This window comes from Thalassophryne amazonica, chromosome 2 (assembly GCF_902500255.1).
Source record: "Thalassophryne amazonica chromosome 2, fThaAma1.1, whole genome shotgun sequence".
NCBI lineage: Eukaryota > Metazoa > Chordata > Actinopteri > Batrachoidiformes > Batrachoididae > Thalassophryne > Thalassophryne amazonica.
Window position 1 is genome coordinate 69,566,655 of NC_047104.1, and position 23,009 is coordinate 69,589,663.

A 23,009-nucleotide genomic window follows, 5' to 3' on the forward strand; every position below is an offset into this window, starting at 1 on the left:
CGCTTATAAAGAAGGAAAAAATGCACAAACGTGCAGGAAAAACTGAACAATGCAGACTGATTTGACTTGTGATTTTGAAAATAATAAGCGGTAACTTACTTTGAAATAAATGAAACTCAGAACTGCAGCCTAATAATTTTGAAAAATAAAAATCAGCAGCTTGTATTTTTATTCAGACTAGAGTTCATTTCCTCTTTTTTTTTCTCCATCAATCATATTTTATGCTTGAACATAAACTACATTAAGCCATCTAAAATAAATATCTTTGTAAAATAACAGCTTGTTAAAGTTCAGAGTTCTCACCTGCTTTATGGGATTTCTGCTTCTGAACATCACTGCAGAGTTTCTCCACATCAGTTTTTTTTTTTTTTTTTAAACACGTGTGATTTTTTTTTTTTTTCGTTTTTTGTTCATTCATATATATTCCTCATTTTTTAAAGGAATTTTGACCAGTTTATTTAATCTCTATCTCCTATTTAATCTCATAATTCAGTATAACTGTCACCGACACGTGCACACAGTGTGAACAGGACCTACCGTCAGAACAGTCCAGAGAGAAAGCCAGCTGACTCGCTGCGAGCACACACACGGCTGCAATGATCAGACCCCAGTCTTAATTTTAGACAGCTTTAAGCAAAGCCTCCCGCTATTTTTTTGGCGTCTTTTTTGAAAATTGAACGCTCAAATGACAGCAGGACGGCTCGCTGCCTAAAACCTTGGTCCTCGCTCCCGTCTGCTCCCATGAATTTTTAATCCTGTATCATCCCAATCACGTGATAAATAGCAAAGTTGACTCCCATCCCATTTGAATACCACAGGAATCCCGTGATCCGTGGGAACCCTGAAAAATGTCAGCCTCTACTACACACACTCCATACAGTGGTCTCGCGCACACATTATCATGTTTTCTGATTGTCTGCTGCGTGGAGAGTGGCTGGAAAAACCGAAGACGCTGTCTCGCGAGGTGCTAGACAAGACGTGATGTAAATAAGAAAACAAATAGATCGGTTGGTCAGGTATTTTGATTCCAAGTGATGAAACTTAAAGAATTTGAACGTTTTAAACCCAAAAAAAATGTAATTTGTCCGGTCGGACAACGATATAGAGCTAGCGCTTGTCTGATCCCAACTTGTCCCTGACAATCAGACAAGCCTTAATGTTGCCTGCAACAGAAAGGGACTGCATTTTGGTGTTCCACTGTAATGGTGTAGGTCCAGTGATGCTGTGCACTGACTTCGGACTTCCATTTAAAACAAATTGTGTAGTTCCTCAGTCCAGCCAAAAATCAATCAAGTTTTCATGTGAACAGGTCTTCATGCATCCAGATGGCTTACAGCAGAGTGGATTTTGTGTGTGTGTGTGTGTGTGTGTATCTTACAAGAATTAGCAGCGTCAGTCAGCTCAGTCAAATTATGTCTCGGGAGAGTCGTTGTCCCCCGTGCATGCACACACACGCAACCTGGTCGGCACTTGTCCAGCTTTTCTTCTCTCTTCATGCTAACGAGCGCAAGGTAGCACAGTGGATTTGTTTTGTGTGTGCATGTGCGTGTACGAGCATGTGTGCGCGCAATCATGCGTGCGTGCACAGAGTGCAATGGTACCAAATGTATGGAACAAAATTTGCACTCTAAATGGAACCAAGCTGCACTCTAAATGCAGTGCAACACAAACTGGATGAATTCATCCATATCATGTGACATACAAAGCACCAATCAAATGACAAGGATCCACTCAGCCGTTATATAAAGTACTGCATCCAGTGATGTTATGACAGTCACTTCTGACACATTTTCACAGATCTGTGCATGGAACATTGTTTGCAGTTGTGTACAAATGTCTGCATTTCTGCATTTACTTTTTTTAACAATTACCAATGCAGTACACAGGTTCCATTACACAATCATGCAATTGTGTAAAATCACAGTTAACCATGAAGCAGTTAGCCATGAGATGTGGTATTCCAGTTTTGCAATTGCTGAGCAGCAAATAAAAAGACCCTTCGGCTGCTCCCTTGTTTACACTCGGGGTCGCCACAGCAAAGCAAAGGTTTATCTGCGTGTTGAACTAGCACAAGAATTACACCGGATACTCTTCCTGACACAACTCCACATTACACGGAGAAATGTGGCAGGGGTGGGGTTCGAACCAGCAACTTTCCACACTGAAACCAAGTACCCTGGCCAGAGGTTCCTCATGTGGTGAAGCATCTAAAGTCACAAATACCATGAATTCACATAGCCATGAGATATAGTATTCCAGTCATGTAATTGCTAGAGAATAAGTATGTATAAATAACTGAATGAATAAATAATAAAGGAAGGCCAGAGGTTCTCCTACATCTTTAGCAGTAAAGCATAATTAACTGTAGTATTACTATGAATTAGAATTGTTAGGTCATTAGAAATAAGGGTACATGTGATCATGCATTTCATGATGTTGATTAATGCATCACGTATGGGTTTGTTCTAATTTCTTTGAATATCAATGTGTCATAACCAACAACCGAATTTACGCAGACACTTTATTCTTTGTATCACCATGGCCACCACATTATAGTAATACTTAATGACCTTTTAAAAACAGCCACCCAGGTACACAAAGGCAACGCTACACAGTGAGTCAGAGCACTTTACTCATCATATATAAAATTTAAGCTTGCATTAAATGAAATACTAAGTTTACCTATAGAAGCTGCAGCTTCTGCTTCACTTTTGATGCTCTTTGTAGATCTTTCAATCCGTTCCGAGTAGCATGTCTTGCGTAATCCACCGTCGGGTATTGGAGGGTTGTTGTTGTTATTACTATTACTGAAATCTGCCAGCATGGCTAGGTGTTGAGCGATGTGACTGCGTGAAATTTCTGCTTGCGCACCTTTCCAAAGTCTGACACCATGCGTGAAATGTGTATTGTGTTTGATCTCCACCCTGTTTGGCAAACAACTGTGTGTGCAACTTGGATCAGGGGCAAACAGACCACAGCTGATATTTGCTGTTCGGTGTGTGCTTAATGTATTTTGGCTCAAGGATGAATGCCACCAAAACACAACGCTGATAGAAGCAATAGTTTTGGAGAAGCTACAAATATTAGCTAATGTTGCTAATTACATTTTGGACTCCAGCAGGGAGCACTAAATCATCTTTATATTAAAAGCGTGAGTGTAAGTGCATATACGTAATTATAAATACGTTAAAAATACATGGATGACACAACTCAGTAACACAGTTTAGACTCCGCTCCCACTCAGTGCCCTACGAGACTCTCCGCCCTAACCTTTAGAGTCCTTCAGTGCTCGCCGCACTCTGAGCTCATCCTGTCGCTGTGACAGCTTGGTGGCGTGTTCTTCTACACACTTGCTGAGTCCCTCCAACGTTCTGTCCCCGCCCTCCAGTTTGATGGGCTTCTGCTTGTTGTTGCTCGGGGTGAAGTATATCGTGGGGAAACCTTCCACTCTGTAGCTGTCATTGGGAATGTCCTTGGCAGTGGAGTCCATCTTGGCAATCACCAGGTTCTTCTCTGCCTTGTACTTCTTGCTCAGAGCCAGATAGTCTGGCTCCAGTTTCTTACAGTGACCGCACCACGGCGCATAAAACTCAATCAGGACATCCTTCTGAGGATCCATGACAATCTCGTCAGATGTTTTCCCTACCACCACCTTCACCGGACCTTTGTTGTTCTTTGGTGTCGGCTGAGACTTTATGATGGGGCTGAGCTTCCCTTTCTTAAAGGCAAGAACAAAGTCTCGCAGAACCTCGGCATCAAAGTCGTCGGGCTCTATGGCAAACTTTTTCCCGCCATCTGAATACCCACGTTGACTTCCTCTCCCTCTGAGAGCATATCTCACCCATATTGGCCTCTCTTCATTGGCTTCCTGTTAATTCTAGAATAGAATTTAAAATTCTTCTTCTTACTTATAAGGTTTTGAATAATCAGGTCCCATCTTATCTTAGGGACCTCATAGTACCATATCACCCCAATAGAGCGCTTCGCTCTCAGATTGCAGGCTTACTTGTAGTTCCTAGGGTTTGTAAGAGTAGAATGGGAGGCAGAGCCTTCAGCTTTCAGGCTCCTCTCCTCTGGAACCAGCTCCCAATTCGGATCAGGGAGACAGACACCCTCTATACTTTTAAGATTAGGCTTAAAACTTTCCTTTTTGCTAAAGCTTATAGTTAGGGCTGGATCAGGTGACCCTGAACCATCCCTTAGTTATGCTGCTATAGACTTAGACTGCTGGGGGGTTCCCATGATGCACTGAGTGTTTCTTTCTCTTTTTGCTCTGTATGCACCACTCTGCATTTAATCATTAGTGATTGATCTCTGCTCCCCTCCACAGCATGTCTTTGTCCTGGTTCTCTCTCTCAGCCCCAACCAGTCCCAGCAGAAGACTGCCCCTCCCTGAGCCTGGTTCTGCTGGAGGTTTCTTCCTGTTAAAAGGGAGTTTTTCCTTCCCACTGTCGCCAAGTGCTTGCTCACAGGGGGTCGTTTTGACAGTTGGGGGTTTTTCTGTAATTATTGTATGGCTTTGCCTTGCAATATGAAGCGCCTTGGGGCAACTGTTTGTTGTGATTTGGCGCTATATAAATGAAATTGATTTGATTTGATGACACAAGAAAATACTATTTCCATTGTGGTCCATTTAAAAAAAAAAATCAAATGACAAAACAGAAATAATAAAAAATTAAATAAGTGTGTAAATGATGACAAGAACCTAAACAATTTATAAATAAGACAGTAAATTAACATTAGAAATTACATAATTAACAGGAAATAAGAGTTGAGTTCCTCTTCTAAATATTGTGAGGTCTGAAGTGAACCGCTTCTGTCACACCAGATTTCTTTTTGTCCTCATTGATAGTGGCTTATGTGGACAGTGGTCTGCTTGACTTGGTCACTCGATGTAACTGGTTATAAACTGGACAGTGAACACTGACACCCCCTGGACAGTTCTGGAATGTGCACCCATATCAAATTATGAATTGTATTAATTTAAGGGCTTCAGTTATCAACCAACATGAGATGATGTCGTTTTGTCGATGAAGTGTTTATTTATTCTGGGCAGAGTTTTACAGTGTTTATTTTTCACTTTGTTGCTGTGAAGCAATTGATTTGAGGCCTTTGCAGTTTTTTTAAAACCATCTTTCAGCCTTTGTTGCTCGCTGTGTGCAGGTTATGGAAACTTTGACAACTACAACGGATTCAGCAGTTACCATTTCAGCGATGGCATGTTTGACGAGCGGCTGAGAGGAGAAAGATTGGGCAGAGGTGCACTCCACATTTATTTTTTTTACTTGGGTCTGCAAAATAGTTTCACTGCAGTTGATTCATCTCCTGCACAAGTTTGTCGTGTGTGTGAGGTTTGTGACCTGTGGATGTTGTTTGCTTTGGACCAGGAATGGGAGGCCACAGTTACAGCAGTCATGGTGATTCTGGTGCGGGTCTTCATGGTGGCCACTTTGTCCACATGAGGGGTTTACCGTTCCGTGCCACAGAGGGAGACGTTGCCAGAGTACGAACACACACCCGCACACACAGCGGTGATGTAAGGCTTTGTGTTACTTAATAAAGAGCCACTTTAGTTGTGGTTAATTAGCTGTTCATTAGCTTCAGTCCGTGATGTTGCTGTTTATTGTTGTTGACCAGAACGCTGCTGATCACTGGCTCCTGCTTTCAGATCAATGATGTGATCGCTGCTCCCACTGTCTCTCTTTCTTTAGTTCTTTGCTCCTTTGAATCCACTGAGGGTTCATATCGATGTGTCTCCGAGTGGAAAGGCAACTGGAGAGGCAGATGTGGAGTTCCGCTGCCACGAAGATGCTGTGGCGGCCATGTCCAAAGACAAGAACCACATGCGTATGTCTTCTTTTTTTCCTCTCTCTCCTCCTCCTTTTGTAATTTCTGTCATTAGTTTTGCTGCTGTTGTATAACAGTGTCTTTCACTCTGGAATAATTTCATGATAGAAATTGTTGACTTATGGTAAATGGACTGCATTTATATAGTGCTTTTTCATCTGCATCAGACGCTCAAAGCACTTTACAGTAATGCCTCACATTCACCCCGATGTCGGGATGTTACCATGCAAGTGCTCACTACACACTGGGAGCAACGAGGGGATTAAAGACCTTGACCAAGGGCCCTTAGTGATTTTCCGGTCAGGCTGGGATTTGAACCGAGGATCCTCTGGTCTTAAGCCCAACGCTTAACTACAAGACCATCACCTCCCCTATGACTTATGACAAAAATTCAGTATGAAAGGTGCAAAGAATTTGTCATAATGAGCTTCCAAAGTCTCATTAAAGACCACAAACAATGTTCAGTCCTCATATTAAGGCCATTAAAAATACATATGTCGCAAGGCGTTTATGATGAGGTCGCATCCTGCCTCAGCTTGTGTTGTTTAGTAGAGTGTTGGATAAATTCCATATAAATAAGTTATTTAAAAATGTGGCTGGACTTTATTCGGGTTGAACAGGTCTGATGACTCATGTTCTTGATTGTCTTCACAGAGCATCGTTACATCGAGCTTTTCCTCAACTCAACAGCAAGTGGAGCAGAAATGAGTGAGTTTTATTTTGGCAACATCTGAACATCTGAAGCAGTTTGATAGCCAACAAAAGGCTGCAGCTATCATCACCATGTGGAATTTGTGGGGGTCTGATTGGAGGATTTATTGATCCAACATGTATGTCATGCAGTGTTACACGGAAAATGTTTTTATTAAAAAAAGGGGGCTGTGCACAGTAAATAAGCAGCTATGGTTAGTAATGTTGCACAAAAAGTGGAAAATAAGTAGAAAATCAGTGACTGTGCAACATTTGTCATTTCTCATCCTGTGAAAATGGTCAGTGTTCAGATTGTGTGTTGATGTTGGTCATGAGCAGTAACTCTTGGTGCTTTTGAGTGTTATTCCCAAAGCAGAGTTTAAATTAAATACTAAGAGAGGTACTAAATATTGGCTCCAATGAATAATAATCACTGCATTACCAGATTCCAAGGCTTGTATTCTGTATTTTCTTATTTATTGCTGTGATTTTGTTGCATTGACCTGTCTTTGTGAATGTCTTTAGGCCGTGGTGGTTACTATGGTAACTCAGGAGGGGATGGAGGCTTACGGAGCAGAGGGCTGCGAGGCACGTACTGATGACATCATTCCACCCATTATTATTAGTCCACATTTACTCATTAATGTTTCTAAGCAGAGAGCTGATCTGAGGTCACCTGTGTGTCAGAGCTTTGTTTTATTGTGGGTTTTTTTTCACCAACAGACAAATCAGATGCGACTTTAACAGTAATAATTGCGTTCAGCTCCAAAAATAAAATGTTTCATTTTAAGGTTGACTTTTGTGCCCGCAGAATATAGTTCATCTTTTATTTATTTGTACATTGTCAACCTTGTACAGTCAACAAATGTTTTTGTTCGATGTAGAGGAGTGGAAAAATAGTGCAGTTTTGTTGTAATTTGACAGAATTCAAAATTTTTATGAGACTTGGGCAGTACTTTTTCCCCTCTTGTGCTGCATAATAATTTGTCCTGTTATCTGGTGGATGTGTTAAAGCTTCATGGTTGAGTCAGGTGATGAATCACCAACAGAAGAGTTTTGATTATTATTACAGATGTATGATGGTTCAGTAAAAATTGGTAAAAAAAAAAAAGAACTTAAAAATATTTTAAATGCGTTTGTTGACTTGGCTTTACGTTGTGATTTTAGATCAGATTTTCTGCTTTGAACTGGTAATTTGTGAGGTAGGTTTTTTTCCCCCTTTTTGTTTTCAGTTGATAACAGAATCAAAAAATTTGAATATTCTCTGCGTGAAATCAAATTGAGTATATTTGAGCTGTACTTTAGCTTGTATAAGCTGTTGTACATTTTGCCTAATAAATTTTATATTTAAGCCTGTCTCCATGACTGATGTGGCCTTTAAATGTATTCTTCATACCCCCCCAAAATAACAAAAAAAAAAAAAGTGGACTCAGAAGCAACATTAAATGTTTCAGTCACCTTCAAACTAATTATTTTAAATGGCAGCCAACATTCTGAGAGGATTTTATAACTAATATAAACGAACACTCACTAGTTAGGTACACCTATTGATCAAAGCATTCGGCCACTCATGTTGCATAAATTTGATGCAGTTATGGATGGAGCTTTAGATTGAGGAACAGTGATTGTATTGTAGTTATTGATGGCAGATGGGCTGCTAAGCCAGTAACTACTGGTCTTAAGTTTCACATGTAAACATCTCTGGTCTTCAAATTGGCCTAAAAAAAAAAAAAAAAAAAAAAATCAGTGAGTGCTTTAGTGGGTGTCTGAGTGAAGATGACAGAGGTCAGAAGAATGGTTCCAGCTGATGGAGGCCAAAAAAAAAAAGTTACAGCCAAAGTACAGAAATGAATGCAGATGTGCTCCAGCAACACAGGATGAAGCCATGTCTTAATAGCACAGGCACAGGATGACACAATAGAAGACTGGAGAAAAGCCACCTGATCTGATGAGTCTTTCTCTGACAACATGAAAATATGGAGGCACCGTGACTGATCTAAACAATTCAGCCTGCTGTTAGTGTCAGTATGGAACAAAATCTGAGGACTGTTTGCTGTACTGTTGAATGTCACAAAGGCTCAAGTCTGTTCTACAGGCAAAATACTAGCAAAGTGTATCTAATAAACGAATATATCCTGACAGTAGCCACACAACCCAAATATTTTTGAACTGGACGAATAGTATACAAGTAATAAATGTTAAGTTCAATGGTGTAGTTTTCCATGAGGTGAAAGCTGGAACATTCCAGCTTTCACCGAATTAAATATTTGTTCTATTGAAAATGTTCATTATTTGTTTTACATAATGGCTAAAATAGATCCTTATTTGATATTTTATTAATTTATAAACAGCAGAAAAGGGACTTACATTTTGGTGTTCCACTGCTGCTTAACAGTCAAACACAAACTTTAAATTGGAGTCCAAAATTGTGATGGTATCCATGATGCTGTGCAGTGACTTCATGTACTACAACAGCTTGCAGTCTCTGAGGCATGGACTTAATGAGTGACAAACAGTACTCATCAATCTGGCTCCAACTTTCTCTGATTGCTGTTGCCAGATAAGCTTTGCAGGTTGGAGCCTTGTCATGGACCATTTTGTTCAACTTCCACCAAAGATTTTCAATTGGATTAAGATCCGGACTATTTGCAGGCCATGACATTGACCCTATGTGTGTTTTTGCAAGGAATGTTTTCACAGTTTTTGCTCTATGGCAAGATGCATTATAATCTTAAAAATGATTTCATCATCCCCAAACATCCTTTCAATTGATGGGATAAGAAAAGTGTCAAATATCAACGTAAACTTGTGCTATTTATTGATGATGTAATGACAGCCATCTCCCAGTGCCTTTACCTGACATGCAGCCCCATATCAATGACTGTGGAAATTTACATGTTCTCTTCAGGCAGTCATCTTTATACAATTCTCATTGGAACGGCACCAAACAAAAGTTCCAGCATCATCACCTTGCCCAATGCAGATTCGGTCACAGACGTTGACTCCAGTTTCCTCCCATTCGTTCCTCATTTGTTTTGTTGTGCATTTTTGAGACATATTGCTTTAAGTTTTCTGTCTTGACGCTTTGATGTCTTCCTTGGTCTACCAGTATGTTTGCCTTTAACAACCTTCCCATGTTGTTTGTATTTGGTTCAGACTTTAGACGCAGCTGACTGTGAACAACCAACATCTTTTGCAACATTGCGTGATGATTTACCCTCTTTTAAGAGTTTGATAATCCTCTCCTTTGTTTCAATTGACATCTCTCGTGTTGGAGCCATGATTCATGTCAGTCCACTTGGTGCAACAGCTCTCCAAGGTGTGATCACTCCTTTTTAGATGCAGACTAACGAGCAGATCTGATATGATGCAGGTGTTAGTTTGGGGATGAAAATTTACAGGGTGATTCCATAATTTATTCCTCAGAATTGAGTGAGCCCATATTTTTTTTCCCTCTGCTTGGTCTAAAAAAGTAACCGTTACTGACTGCCACAATTTTTTTTTTCTTGATTTCTTATAGTGTTTCTTAAAGCCAGAAAGTTGCCATCTGAAATGACTTTAGTTTTGTGTCATATCTGTGATCTGCTTTTTTTTCTACAAAAATAAACAACTGAATGAACATCCTCCGAGGCCGGTGATTCCATAATTTTTGCCAGGGGTTGTACAAAGAAAGACTAGTTCCTCAGTCCAGTGAAAAATCACGTCAGAAATTTGTTCAGCTTTTCATCCTAACGGCTCTTCTAGTGCTGCGGCTATGACCCAAAAAGAGCCTTAAAAATGGATTTAGCTTGCACAACTTTAGAACAAAACAAATTAGGTATCATTTTGTTCTTTGGGATGTCTACTATAAGGAAATTGAGGTTGTACTCTCAAATCTACTTTCTACAATGTTTATTAACCCCTTACGTGCGGCAACCATGAAAACTGAAAATTTGTCATTTGTTTGTTTGCTACTTTGTACCGACAGGTGGAAATAAATCATATCTAATGTTTCCTCTGCTTTCGTTTCAGACATGTACACCCCTTCCTGCTGATTTGAAACATTTTCATAGGTTTCTACTCAATATTAACCCTTTATTTCGCAGGACAAAGTACACATTAAGAGCTGCTTTCAGCTCTTCTTGAAATGGCCTTCAATGGATAATGATTATAGAGTAACCAATTAAATATAGATGGCTATAAAAGTGGAATTTGTAGTGGTCATATCAGGTGAATTTCAAGTGCTACAAACAGGAAAATTCATAAAATAGATGAGTTTGTAGGTCTTACGTCTTAAAATTAGCAAGTGTGGTTTCATAATATTCAGTGCTTGTCCTGCAGTACATGTGATATGCATACACTATGTATATGATGTTGATTCATAATCTAGAGAGAGAGGTCTCCTGCCAGCCCCTATGGTATCATGAGTTACTGCAACCCATACAAATATAGCTGAAATCTCATTTTTTATCATCCTACAGGTAGATGAAGTCATGTCATATAGACAATTTTGATGAAACTGTTGCACCTCAGCAGAGACATCTGGTGTTCACGTCAGTAACTAAAATAAATGCTTCTCATGGGGCTTGTTCATTAAAGTGAACGTCTGAAAAATCATCCGACCTCTGCAATGTTTTTACACCGAGGCAAGTCGGGGTAGTGTTACCACTGGTGGCACCTGTCTGTTCAACCGTCCATTGAATCTGCGCCACTAATATTGCTTTTCAACCATTTTCTTGGCATATAGGGGGGCACTTTGTGAAAATCAGAAAAATAACTGAGGCGAACGCTTCAAGCTAGGTTACTGTTGTTTTTACTGTGGCCACCTCTGATAAGGCTTCATCATAGATGTTTTGTTTTATTATGTAACATCCATGGTTAAGTTAATGGTCGTCATTACTCAATGCTTATGAATAGTAGCTTGCTGATATCAACAGTGTGTGTGTACCTAATGTGGAACCTTTGCACTGCAGCAATAATTATGCTTTTTCACCATTCAACCAACTATGTACAAAAATGAGTCGGCTCCAGTCGAAGTTAGGGATGTTACACATTTGTACTGCACAGACAAAAGTTGCAATGGTCAGAAGTGCCAATGCTTGCAGGCTGGTATTGAATGCATTGAGATCTGCTCCTTTAACTCAGAATGCCAAAATCCAAATAATAGAATTTGCATGAGGTGGATGATGGGGATGAAGCAACAGATACTAACTTGATGTAAATCAGTGATAAAGATTCTTCATCTACAATATAACTGAGCACTATAGGATTTTTGTCCTATTTAATGAGGAAGGAAGGTGACAGGTAACCCAAAACACAGATTTAATCAAGGTACTTAGTATTGATATTTAGTCCTTTACAGAGAAATCCGCATTTATAGGTAACATGTCTCAAATCTAGCCCCCTCTAACTACCATATCAGTGTAGCACTAAAACTTACATTTGGTGCCAGATTCGAAAAGGTAAATGGCTATTTGCATTTTTCTGGATGGGGTCTTGAATTTTAAAAATGTCATATTTGCTTACATTGATATTTAGTAAAGCATTTTGTTGACCATATATAAGCAACTACAGCAGTGAAAGGGTTAATGATCACGTCAGTACCAATGTGCATTCCACAACATCAAAATCTTTTTGATAATTTTTGATAATTAAAGAAGGCAAATTGAACAATATATCCAGTTGTTCTTCAATTTTCTGATTTTAGTTTGCAGGGCCATTGCTCCGGATTTTCACTATGTATGCGGCTACAATAAATAAGGGGTTAATGCACCATTTTAAAGAATAATCACATTTATCAAAACATTTCATTTTTTCAGGTAGATATCCCAAGGAATAAATTATAACAGTCTATCAGTATGTTGCCATTTTCAGAACTAAAATGGCAATATTTGTTATGAGTCCCTTTATAACCAAAAAGGAATTAAAAAAAATGGTGCAGATGATGCCAGAGTACATCATAAAATCATAAATATAAGTAATAAAAAACTGCAAATGGTTATAAATAAATCCATATATTGATAAAAGGATGTTTATCCACCAAATGAAAGCAGAAAATGTCAGCCCCAGCGTTTTCTGGTAATTACGTTTTTCACGGGAACCACAAACAAGGGGTTAATTCATCATGTAAAAAGTATATTCCACGAGTACAACCTCAATATTATATTAGTGCACATCTCAAGGAACAAATTGATACCCATTTTGTCTTGTTCTAAATTTATGCAAGGTACCCCAAAATTAAGGTCCCTGAACCACAGCACTATTCATGCCTAAAGATAGCTTACAGTGAAGTTGATTTGCTTTTAAGTGTTAGAAGAATTAGCAGCGGCAATTAGCTCCTTTAAATCATCATCCGTCAGCAAAACAAACTCCACTATGTTTAGCTAAACACTGCTCCCGGTAGTGTGAGCATGCGCGTGGTTGGCGAGTACAACAGCACATTTCATATAGCACCAAAGTTGCATGTTCAATGAAACACAATTCGCCCTATTGACGTTTCAAATGCCACAAAACCTCGGAGAGGTCGCTGCGCTGCGAGATCTCAGTAACATTGAGAACTGCATTGAGACGCTCTGATCACGCTGCACACAGACAACACCATTAACATTGCAACATGAAACTATTTTTATATTGTGCCTAAAACTCTCGTGAATATATTATCTGGGTTTTTAGACGTTATTGCGTTTGTTTTATGTAAACATGCGAGAATCACAGGCTGTCTGTCATTTTCAATGGGAGCTGCTGTGAGCTACGCTCGCTTCCTGTTCATGTCGTTCTGGGGGAAAGTGAAGTTTGCTTTAACGTCTTGATTATTGTTCTTTACAACACTGTTTGTCCTCTTTGTTTGAAACTAATATATAATGTCTGAAATTTGGTTTGCGTTTATTAAATTCCATGCAGATTAAACGTAACAGACAGATTATTTGTTAAAATTGTTTTAGCAAGTTTTCAGGGTATCATGCAGCAGTCTCTTATTAATGTGATGAAAAGCATAAAAAAATTAACATTTTTGTAGTATAATATTCATTTACAATTGTCATGTTGATTCTCTATATGTTTGACTGCAGCGACTCTGGCACGCAAGGGATTATGGGATACGTCAATAGAGGGTTTTCAATCATGTGACCGATTTACTGCAGGACAGGTGCTGTCTCCATTCTGGATTACAAGGAGGCTGGTGCGTGATAGAAAAATCAATCAATCAATCAATTTTTTTTTTATATAGCGCCAAATCACAACAAACAGTTGCCCCAAGGCGCTTTATATTGTAAGGCAAGGCCATACAATAATTATGTAAAACCCCAACGGTCAAAACGACCCCCTGTGAGCAAGCACTTGGCTACAGTGGGAAGGAAAAACTCCCTTTTAACAGGAAGAAACCTCCAGCAGAACCAGGCTCAGGGAGGGGCAGTCTTCTGCTGGGACTGGTTGGGGCTGAGGGAGAGAACCAGGAAAAAGACATGCTGTGGAGGGGAGCAGAGATCGATCACTAATGATTAAATGCAGAGTGGTGCATACAGAGCAAAAAGAGAAACAGTGCATCATGGGAACCCCCAGCAGTCTACGTCTATAGCAGCATAACTAAGGGATGGTTCAGGGTCACCTGATCCAGCCCTAACTATAAGCTTTAGCAAAAAGGAAAGTTTTAAGCCTAATCTTAAAAGTAGAGAGGGTGTCTGTCCCTGATCTGAATTGGGAGCTGGTTCCACAGGAGAGGAGCCTGAAAGCTGAAGGCTCTGCCTCCCATTCTACTCTTACAAACCCTAGGAACTACAAGTAAGCCTGCAGTCTGAGAGCGAAGCGCTCTATTGGGGTGATATGGTACTACGAGGTCCCTAAGATAAGATGGGACCTGATTATTCAAAACCTTATAAGTAAGAAGAAGAATTTTAAATTCTATTCTAGAATTAACAGGAAGCCAATGAAGAGAGGCCAATATGGGTGAGATATGCTCTCTCCTTCTAGTCCCCGTCAGTACTCTAGCTGCAGCATTTTGAATTAACTGAAGGCTTTTTAGGGAACTTTTAGGACAACCTGAAAATAATGAATTACAATAGTCCAGCCTAGAGGAAATAAATGCATGAATTAGTTTTTCAGCATCACTCTGAGACAAGACCTTTCTGATTTTAGAGATATTGCGTAAATGCAAAAAAGCAGTCCTACATATTTGTTTAATATGCGCTTTGAATGACATATCCTGATCAAAAATGACTCCAAGATTTCTCACAGTATTACTAGAGGTCAGGGTAATGCCATCCAGAGTAAGGATCTGGTTAGACACCATGTTTCTAAGATTTGTGGGGCCAAGTACAATAACTTCAGTTTTATCTGAGTTTAAAAGCAGGAAATTAGAGGTCATCCATGTCTTTATGTCTGTAAGACAATCCTGCAGTTTAGCTAATTGGTGTGTGTCCTCTGGCTTCATGGATAGATAAAGCTGGGTATCATCTGCGTAACAATGAAAATTTAAGCAATACCGTCTAATAATACTGTCTAAGGGAAGCATGTATAAAGTGAATAAAATTGGTCCTAGCACAGAACCTTGTGGAACTCCATAATTAACTTTAGTCTGTGAAGAAGATTCCCCATTTACATGAACAAATTGTAATCTATTAGACAAATATGATTCAAACCACCGCAGCGCAGTGCCTTTAATACCTATGGCATGCTCTAATCTCTGTAATAAAATTTTATGGTCAACAGTATCAAAAGCAGCACTGAGGTCTAACAGAACAAGCACAGAGATGAGTCCACTGTCCGAGGCCATAAGAAGATCATTTGTAACCTTCACTAATGCTGTTTCTGTACTATGATGAATTCTAAAACCTGACTGAAACTCTTCAAATAGACCATTCCTCTGCAGATGATCAGTTAGCTGTTTTACAACTACCCTTTCAAGAATTTTTGAGAGAAATGGAGAGAATGTACGGTTATTACGATGCTTTAAATCCTCGAGATAAAGTTAATTATTGTGATAAATGTGTAGCAGTTGGTTCAGTGGATCCGTATCTTATACCAGATAGTGAATTTAGTGGTGATGTAACGAACTGGCCAACAGTGTCACACTGCGATATTGTGAACTAGGAAGCTGCCGACCAGGTCAGCCTCGCCAGTCTCCTGTAGAGCATCACAGCGGAGCTCTGAAAGCGGAGGTCGTTTTGAAGTCCTGAGCGATTTCTCTCACCAGGTGCTGGAAGGGCAGCTTGCGGATCAGCAGCTCGGTGCTCGAGGAACACAATGCAAATAAGCATCCGTATTGGAAGCATTCTTGTGTTATCCTTGGCAGTTTTTATGTATTCTTATATAATGTTATTGCAAAAAATAAAATTCTGGGAGCAGTGGATTTCTGGTAGCAGCGGATCTCTCAGCGCCACGGTGCCGTGACACTTCTTTACACCGACGTTGAAGCGTCTGCAAGTGTTCGCCAAATGCATGTAGTGTATCACAGTGGCCACCGCGTCGTAATCCAGAATGGCCGTGGGACACAAAATGACGTGACCGATATGTCACATGAAAACCCTCTATAGGGCGAATGGCAAATGGTATTGGCTTGTATGTCATGTGCAGTGGTAGGCACAGCTAAACAAAAAGTTAGCTTTGATAACAGCTAACCAGCTAACTGAAAAGTTATCTTTTATAAAGCTAAACCGATAAACCACCCAGAAATTTATTGGAAGCTATAGCTAATGCCGTGTTCACACCGGATGCCAGCCCAAAATTTGCCAGCGAGCGCCGGTGGCGGCAGGTAATCCCTATGGAAGGACGCATCGTCGCGCCACAAAAGTTCAAGCCATGCAATGCGATGCAATGCACGCGAATCAAGCGACCTGAATAAAGCGATTTTGAGCGATTGGCACCTTTGTGGCGTGATATCGCGTTGCATCGCGCCGCGTCACCCTCTTCCCAAAGTTGAAAAATCTGAACTTTTTCGTCTTGTCGCACCGCGATGACCAATCAGGGACTGGATATGTAGTGACGTGTAGCTGTCTGGAGTTTATACTTGATGTGGACATGTCCTGTCTCTGGTAATCAGCCTGTGAGCAGCACTTACACCCCTTTGTCCTTTAATCATTTAACACAATTATGACAGAGTTGGAGAGGACAGCGAGGAACTGGAACTGCAGCAGCAGCCAGTTTGTTTTTTTTTTGGTTCACATATGCGCGCATGAACGGGACAGGAGGTCCTCAAACTGGGTCCTGGAGAGGCGGAAGTACTGCTGAAAGCGGCCGTCATCCAAACGCAGCTCCTGCAGCAAATGAATTTGTGGCGTCCGGTGTGAACGCGGCTCAAGCAGAGCGACACACCGGGCAATGGTGGCACATCCATCGACAGGTGAGGGATGTGAATTTCTGGTGTCGCGTGGCGTCCGGTGTGAATGCAGCATAACCAATAACTTCCAGTATTGTCTCCAGTACACCTCCGTTGGAAGCCTTACAGGACAAGTTGGAACATGCCCAGCTGTTAAACAATTTCTCGGATACTCACTCAACTGAAAGCCATCAAAAGCCGCCTGAATCTTACGAATGGTTTCCAACACAAAGGTGTTTTTCTGTGCCGCTGCGCGATGAGCGGCTGCGTGCCGACGCGCAAATCCGTCCACACGTCTTTCATTACAAAATCTCCTTTAACAGTGGAATGTCCGGATAAACTGCTGATCCCGACCTCTTCTGAAACTTCTCTGCTCTCTCACGACGTCCTGGATCAACAGAGCCTTAAATTTGGAAGTTTTCAGCTTGAAACAGGCTGACGGCGGCGGCACGGGGCGCAGCACGCCCTCCGGCGCCGTCCTTAAAGCGATAGTAACACTCCTTAATCTTTCATCAGCCCAAAAAATTTTCACCGAAAACCATCTGAATTTCTCGAATGGTGTCCACTTGGATGTGTCTCACAGTTTCTGAAAAAATTTTGATCAAGCAAAGCGCCAGTCTCTCAGCAAGTTCTCAGACAAAAGAATTCCGACGGGAGGGGTGGACCAGTGCTCACTCAAAGCCTGCCCACAGGCGAATGACGCAACCGACAGGCGTGGAAAAACTCACGTATGCGCACGAGGGTTCAAGCTTGGCTGATGGAATCGCACGTGATTCAAATCCATATAGTTTTTGAAAAAAATAAAAAGGTCCGTTACTTTTCTCACAGACCTCGTATGTGTATGGGGTCAAAAGAAATGAGCTTTTTCTTCCTTGTGACCAGTTTTCCTTTGCTTCAGAGAATAAAGCGTTTTTTTCTGGCACCAGCTGTCCTCTGTTTGCAGAGGACTACACATCTACAATGAAACATTTAACAGGTAGGTACTGAAATGGTTTTAAACTTAATAAATGTTTGTAACTGTAAAGCTTTGTTCACCACACCTCCAAAAATGTTAGTGGTCTAAAAATGATTGGACCAAAACGTATCTGAAGATAATTGGTCCGATGATGGTTTTCAAAGTTGTCTGAAAGGCTAATCCGATAATGAAAACATTAGCAATAATTAGGGTTAGCGGATTAGCGGAACTGTGCCCACCACTGGTCATGTGACATTCAAGCCACTAATCAAATGACAAGGATCCACTTAGCCACTATAAATATCTATATACACACTACATAAAAATCAAAGTAGTGTTTTAAGACTGAAGACTTTATAATTTACAGCATTTCTTTGTCACACATTAACCAAATATTTTCAAAAGAGTGATTGTTTTCCCTGTCAGGGAAAAAAGCAGCATTTCACCTAATGTATCAAAGGAAAGCTTAAAAACTATTTGTTTTCAAAGTACAAAATGTGTCAACACAATCATATATTCTTGGCATGTTTAAACACCATTGTGGCTTTGTGTTGGTGCTTCAGTCTTCACTAAGTGTCAGCAGTGGTCAAGCAGAATCAGTAGTTCAGATTGAACAAATACATACCTTTGGAAAATAAACAGCTGTAAAGTTCAGCTTTTTGTGATCTGTGCCTCTGCACAGCTTCTCACACAGCAGGGTTTTTTTTAAACCCGTGTGTGTAATTTTTGCTCAGTTCATTTATATATTCTCATTTTTAAGGATATTTGACTTTTTATTTCATCTCGTGATCCCATAAATTCAGTATACGATGCACACATGGTGTGAACAGGTCGATGCCATCAGAACCACACGTGTAGAGAAAGTACAGAGAGTAAAGGCAGCCCCAAGGTTTGTTTTTAAACATGTTCACTCGGGTTAAAATCCTCTCTGCTCCGCGCTCACTGTCTTAAGTGCACTGATAGTTCACAGCAGAACGTAACGTCTCGTGCCTCCGTTCAGGAATCTCACTCCCTCAAGTGGTCCGTCCCTCGCAGTCCGTAGCGAGTTGACTCCGCACACACAGCTCCTTCGGTAAACTACCCATTTTAAACCGTTTTGAATAAGACGGCCACTGTGCCTGCTCCCAGACCACCAATAACCAGTAAAAATCTATTTAAGCATAAAAATTCAAAAAGAAAAAATAATATAGCACCTTCAACTGCACCACAGACTAAAACAGTTAAATGTGGTCTATTAAACATTAGGTCTCTCTCTAAATCCCTGTTAGTAAATGATATAATAATTGATCAACATATTGATTTATTCTGCCTTACAGAAACCTGGTTACAGCAGGATGAATATGTTAGTTTAAATGAGTCAACACCCCGAGTCACACTAACTGTCAGAATGCTCGTAGCACGGGCCGAGGCGGAGGATTAGCAGCAATCTTCCATTCCAGCTTATTAATTAATCCAAAACCCAGACAGAGCTTTAATTCATTTGAAAGCTTGACTCTTAGTCTTGTCCATCCAAATTGGAAGTCCCAAAAACCAGTTTTATTTATTATCTATCCACCTGGTCGTTACTGTGAGTTTCTCTGTGAATTTTCAGACCTTTTGTCTGACTTAGTGCTTAGCTCAGATAAGATAATTATAGTGGGCGATTTTAACATCCACACAGATGCTTAGAATGACAGTCTCAACACTGCATTTAATCTATTATTAGACTCAATTGGCTTTGCTCAAAATGTAAATGAGTCCACCCACCACTTTAATCATATCTTAGATCTTGTTCTCACTTATGGTATGGAAATTGAAGACTTAACAGTATTCCCTGAAAACTCACTTCTGTCTGATCATTTCTTAATAACATTTACATTTACTCTGATGGACTACCCAGCAGTGGGGAATAACTTTCATTACACTAGAAGTCTTTCAGAAAGCGCTGTAACTAGGTTTAAGGATATGATTCCTTCTTTATGTTCTCTAATGCCATATACCAACACAGTGCAGAGTAGCTACCTAAACTCTGTGAGTGAGATAGAGTATCTCGTCAGTAGTTTTACATCCTCATTGAAGACAACTTTGGATGCTGTAGCTCCTCTGAAAAAGAGAGCCTTAAATCAGAAGTGCCTGACTCTGTGGTATAACTCACAAACTCGCAGCTTAAAGCAGATAACCCGTAAGTTGGGGAGGAAATGGCGTCTCACTAATTTAGAAGATCTTCACTTAGCCTGGAAAAAGAGTCTGTTGCTCTATAAAAAAGCCCTCCGTAAAGCTAGGACATTTTACTACTCATCACTAATTGAAGAAAATAAGAACAACCCCAGGTTTCTTTTCAGCACTGTAGCCAGGCTGACAAAGAGTCAGAGCTCTATTGAGCCGTAGTATTCCTTTAACTTTAACTAGTAATGACTTCATGACTTTCTTTGCTAATAAAATTTTAACTATTAGAGAAAAAATTAGTCATAACCATCCCAAAGACATATCGTTATCTTTGGCTGCTTTCAGTGATGCCGGTATTTGGTTAGACTCTTTTCTCTGATTGTTCTGAGATTTTCATTAGTTACTTCCTCCAAACCATCAACATGTCTATTAGACCCCATTCCTACCAGGCTGCTCAAGGAAGCCCTACCATTAATTAATGCTTCGATCTTAAATATGATCAGTCTATCTTTATTAGTTGGCTATGTACCACAGGCTTTTAAGGTGGCAGTAATTAAACCATTACTTAAAAAGCCATCACTTGACCCAGCTATCTTAGCTAATTATAGGCCAATCTCCAACCTTCCTTTTCTCTCAAAAATTCTTGAAAGGGTAGTTGTAAAACAGGTAACTGATCATCTGCAGAGGAATGGTCTATTTGAAGAGTTTCAGTCAGGTTTTAGAATTCATCATAGTACAGAAACAGCATTAGTGAAGGTTACAAATGATCTTCTTATGGCTTCAGACAGTGGACTCACTCATTTCGCTCTGACTGCAGGCTTACTTGTAGTTCCTAGGGCTTGTAAGAGTAGAATGGGAGTCAGCTTTCAGGCTCCTCCTGTAGAACCAGCTCCCAATTCAGATCAGGGAGACAGACACCCTCTCTACTTTTAAGATTAGGCTTAAAACTTTCCTTTTTGCTAAAGCTTATAGTTAGGGCTGGATCAGGTGACCCTGAACCATCCCTTAGTTATGCTGCTATAGACATAGACTGCTGGGGGGTTCCCATGATGCACTGAGTGTTTCTTTCTCTTTTTGCTCTGTATGCACCAATCTGCATTTAATCATTAGTGATTGATCTCTGCTCCCCTCCACAGCATGTCTTTTTCCTGGTTCTCTCCCTCAGCCCCAACCAGTCCCAACAGAAGACTGCCCCTCCCTGAGCCTTGTTCTGCTGGAGGTTTCTTCCTGTTAAAAGGGAGTTTTTCCTTCCCACTGTCGCCAAGTGCTTGCTCACAGGGGGTCGTTTGGGGTTTTTCCGTAATTATTGTATGGCATTGCCTTACAATAAAGCGCCTTGGGGCAACTGTTTGTTTGTGATTTTGTTGTCCAAATGACGGCAGGACAGCTGCCTAAAACTGTGAATTGAGAGGAAAAACAAAGACTTAAATAAAATAAATGACTCATTAGTTAATGATTTCAATTGTCAACGTAGTCGTGACTAGTCGTGGCAGCCTTACTTAAAACCGAAATGCATCCACAGCAGTGCCGTGGTACGTGGCTTTGGAACCAGAACCTCAAGCTCCGTGTTATTATCCGAGCCTCACTAACCATCCGACCAAGACGAGAGGAAACAGAGGCAGAGAGGCTGCATGTGGCTGCTGCTGCAGCACGATGACGTCAGATTCTGAGTCCTTTTATGCAACTTTGTGGATAAAATAAGTAATTCACGGTAATCGCAATTATGAAAAATATTCGCGAATATGAAAAATAATCACGATTGGCAAATATTGTAATAATTGTGACTGCCCTACCTGTATGCATTTCTCATACCGGGTATGTATTTGACAATTTATGCTGGTAAGATTTAAGATTTGTCACTCAAAAGTAGCAACTCCCTCCAAAAAAGTTCAAATAAATGTTTGCTTGCCAAAAGGCAAAAGAAGAGTTAAACCGGTTGCCTTCTGTGAACCCTGCTTTTTGTTACACATATCTGAGATAATATGGCTGGTGTGGTTAGCTGTACTAACAAACCATCTAAGATGTCTGTGCTTCAATATTTCTGTCAAATTTTAATTTAAGGCAGCACGGTGGCTTAGTGGTTAGCACTGTTGCCTCACAGCAAGAAGGTCTTGGGTTCGATTCCCACATGTGGCATTTCTGTCTGGAGTTTGCATGTTCTCCCCGTGTTTGCGTGGGTTCCCTCCGGGTGCTCCGGTGTCCTCCCACATCCAAAGACATGCGGGTTAGGTGGATTGGAATCTGTAAATTGTCCGTAGGTGTGCGAGTGGATGTGAATATATTTGTCTGTCTGTGGCCCTGTGATAGACTGGCATCCTGTCCACTGTGTACCCCGCCTCGCGGTTTATCACTGCTGGGATAGGCTTCAGCACCCCGTGACCCTTAATTGGACTAAGCGGTCAAAGGGGTGTGTGTGTGAAATTTTCATTTATCTTTTTACATTACATTAGCCAGTGATTTTCAACCTTTTTTGAGCCGCGGCACCCTTTTTATATTTACAAAATCCTGCGGCACATCACCAACCAAAATAATATTATAATGCTATTACCTCTGGTTTTGCGCAAAACCCAAATATCATCATTATTATTATTATTATTAATAGAAAATCGATACAGAAAACACCGCATTTCGAAAATCCTCAAGCATTTTGCGCTCTGATCTCAAGTAGGGCTGTCACGATTAGGAATTTCTGGAGACGATTAATTGTCAGACAAATTATTGCGATTGACGAATATATTGTCTATTTTTTTTTCTTTTTTCCCCTTCTTTATATTCTACTATTGTAGTATAATTACACAACTCTGGAAGAACGTTTGGCTTCTGTGAGTGGAGAAACTGCGAATGGTGCAACATTTTATTTTTATCTTCATTTTACATACAGTTCTAACTTTTTCTGATTTGTGGTTGTTTCTGTTGCGTTTCTGAAATTGTTTCTCCTCATCAGTCACGTTTTGTGCTTAAACACTGCATTAAGCTCAAGATTGAACAAATAAATACCTTTGGAAAATAACAGCTGTTAAAGTTCAGAGTTCCCACCTGCTTTTTGTGATCTGTGCGTCTGAACATTGTTTTTTTTTTATGTGG

General features: G+C 40.3%; 1 protein-coding gene across 1 annotated transcript in view; it reads left to right on the forward strand.

Annotated features, from left to right (window-relative positions):
- The window catches only part of hnrnph3 (heterogeneous nuclear ribonucleoprotein H3 (2H9)), a 30,876-nt gene extending 22,983 nt beyond the window's left edge, over window positions 1-7,893 (forward strand). Inside the window, 5 exon segments of the mRNA XM_034187455.1 lie at window positions 5,164-5,259; window positions 5,388-5,503; window positions 5,712-5,847; window positions 6,502-6,555; window positions 7,063-7,893. Of these exon segments, the coding sequence (XP_034043346.1) occupies window positions 5,164-5,259; window positions 5,388-5,503; window positions 5,712-5,847; window positions 6,502-6,555; window positions 7,063-7,136 (476 nt within the window). The 3' untranslated portion in view covers window positions 7,137-7,893.
- The last annotated feature ends 15,116 nt before the right edge of the window (window positions 7,894-23,009 follow it).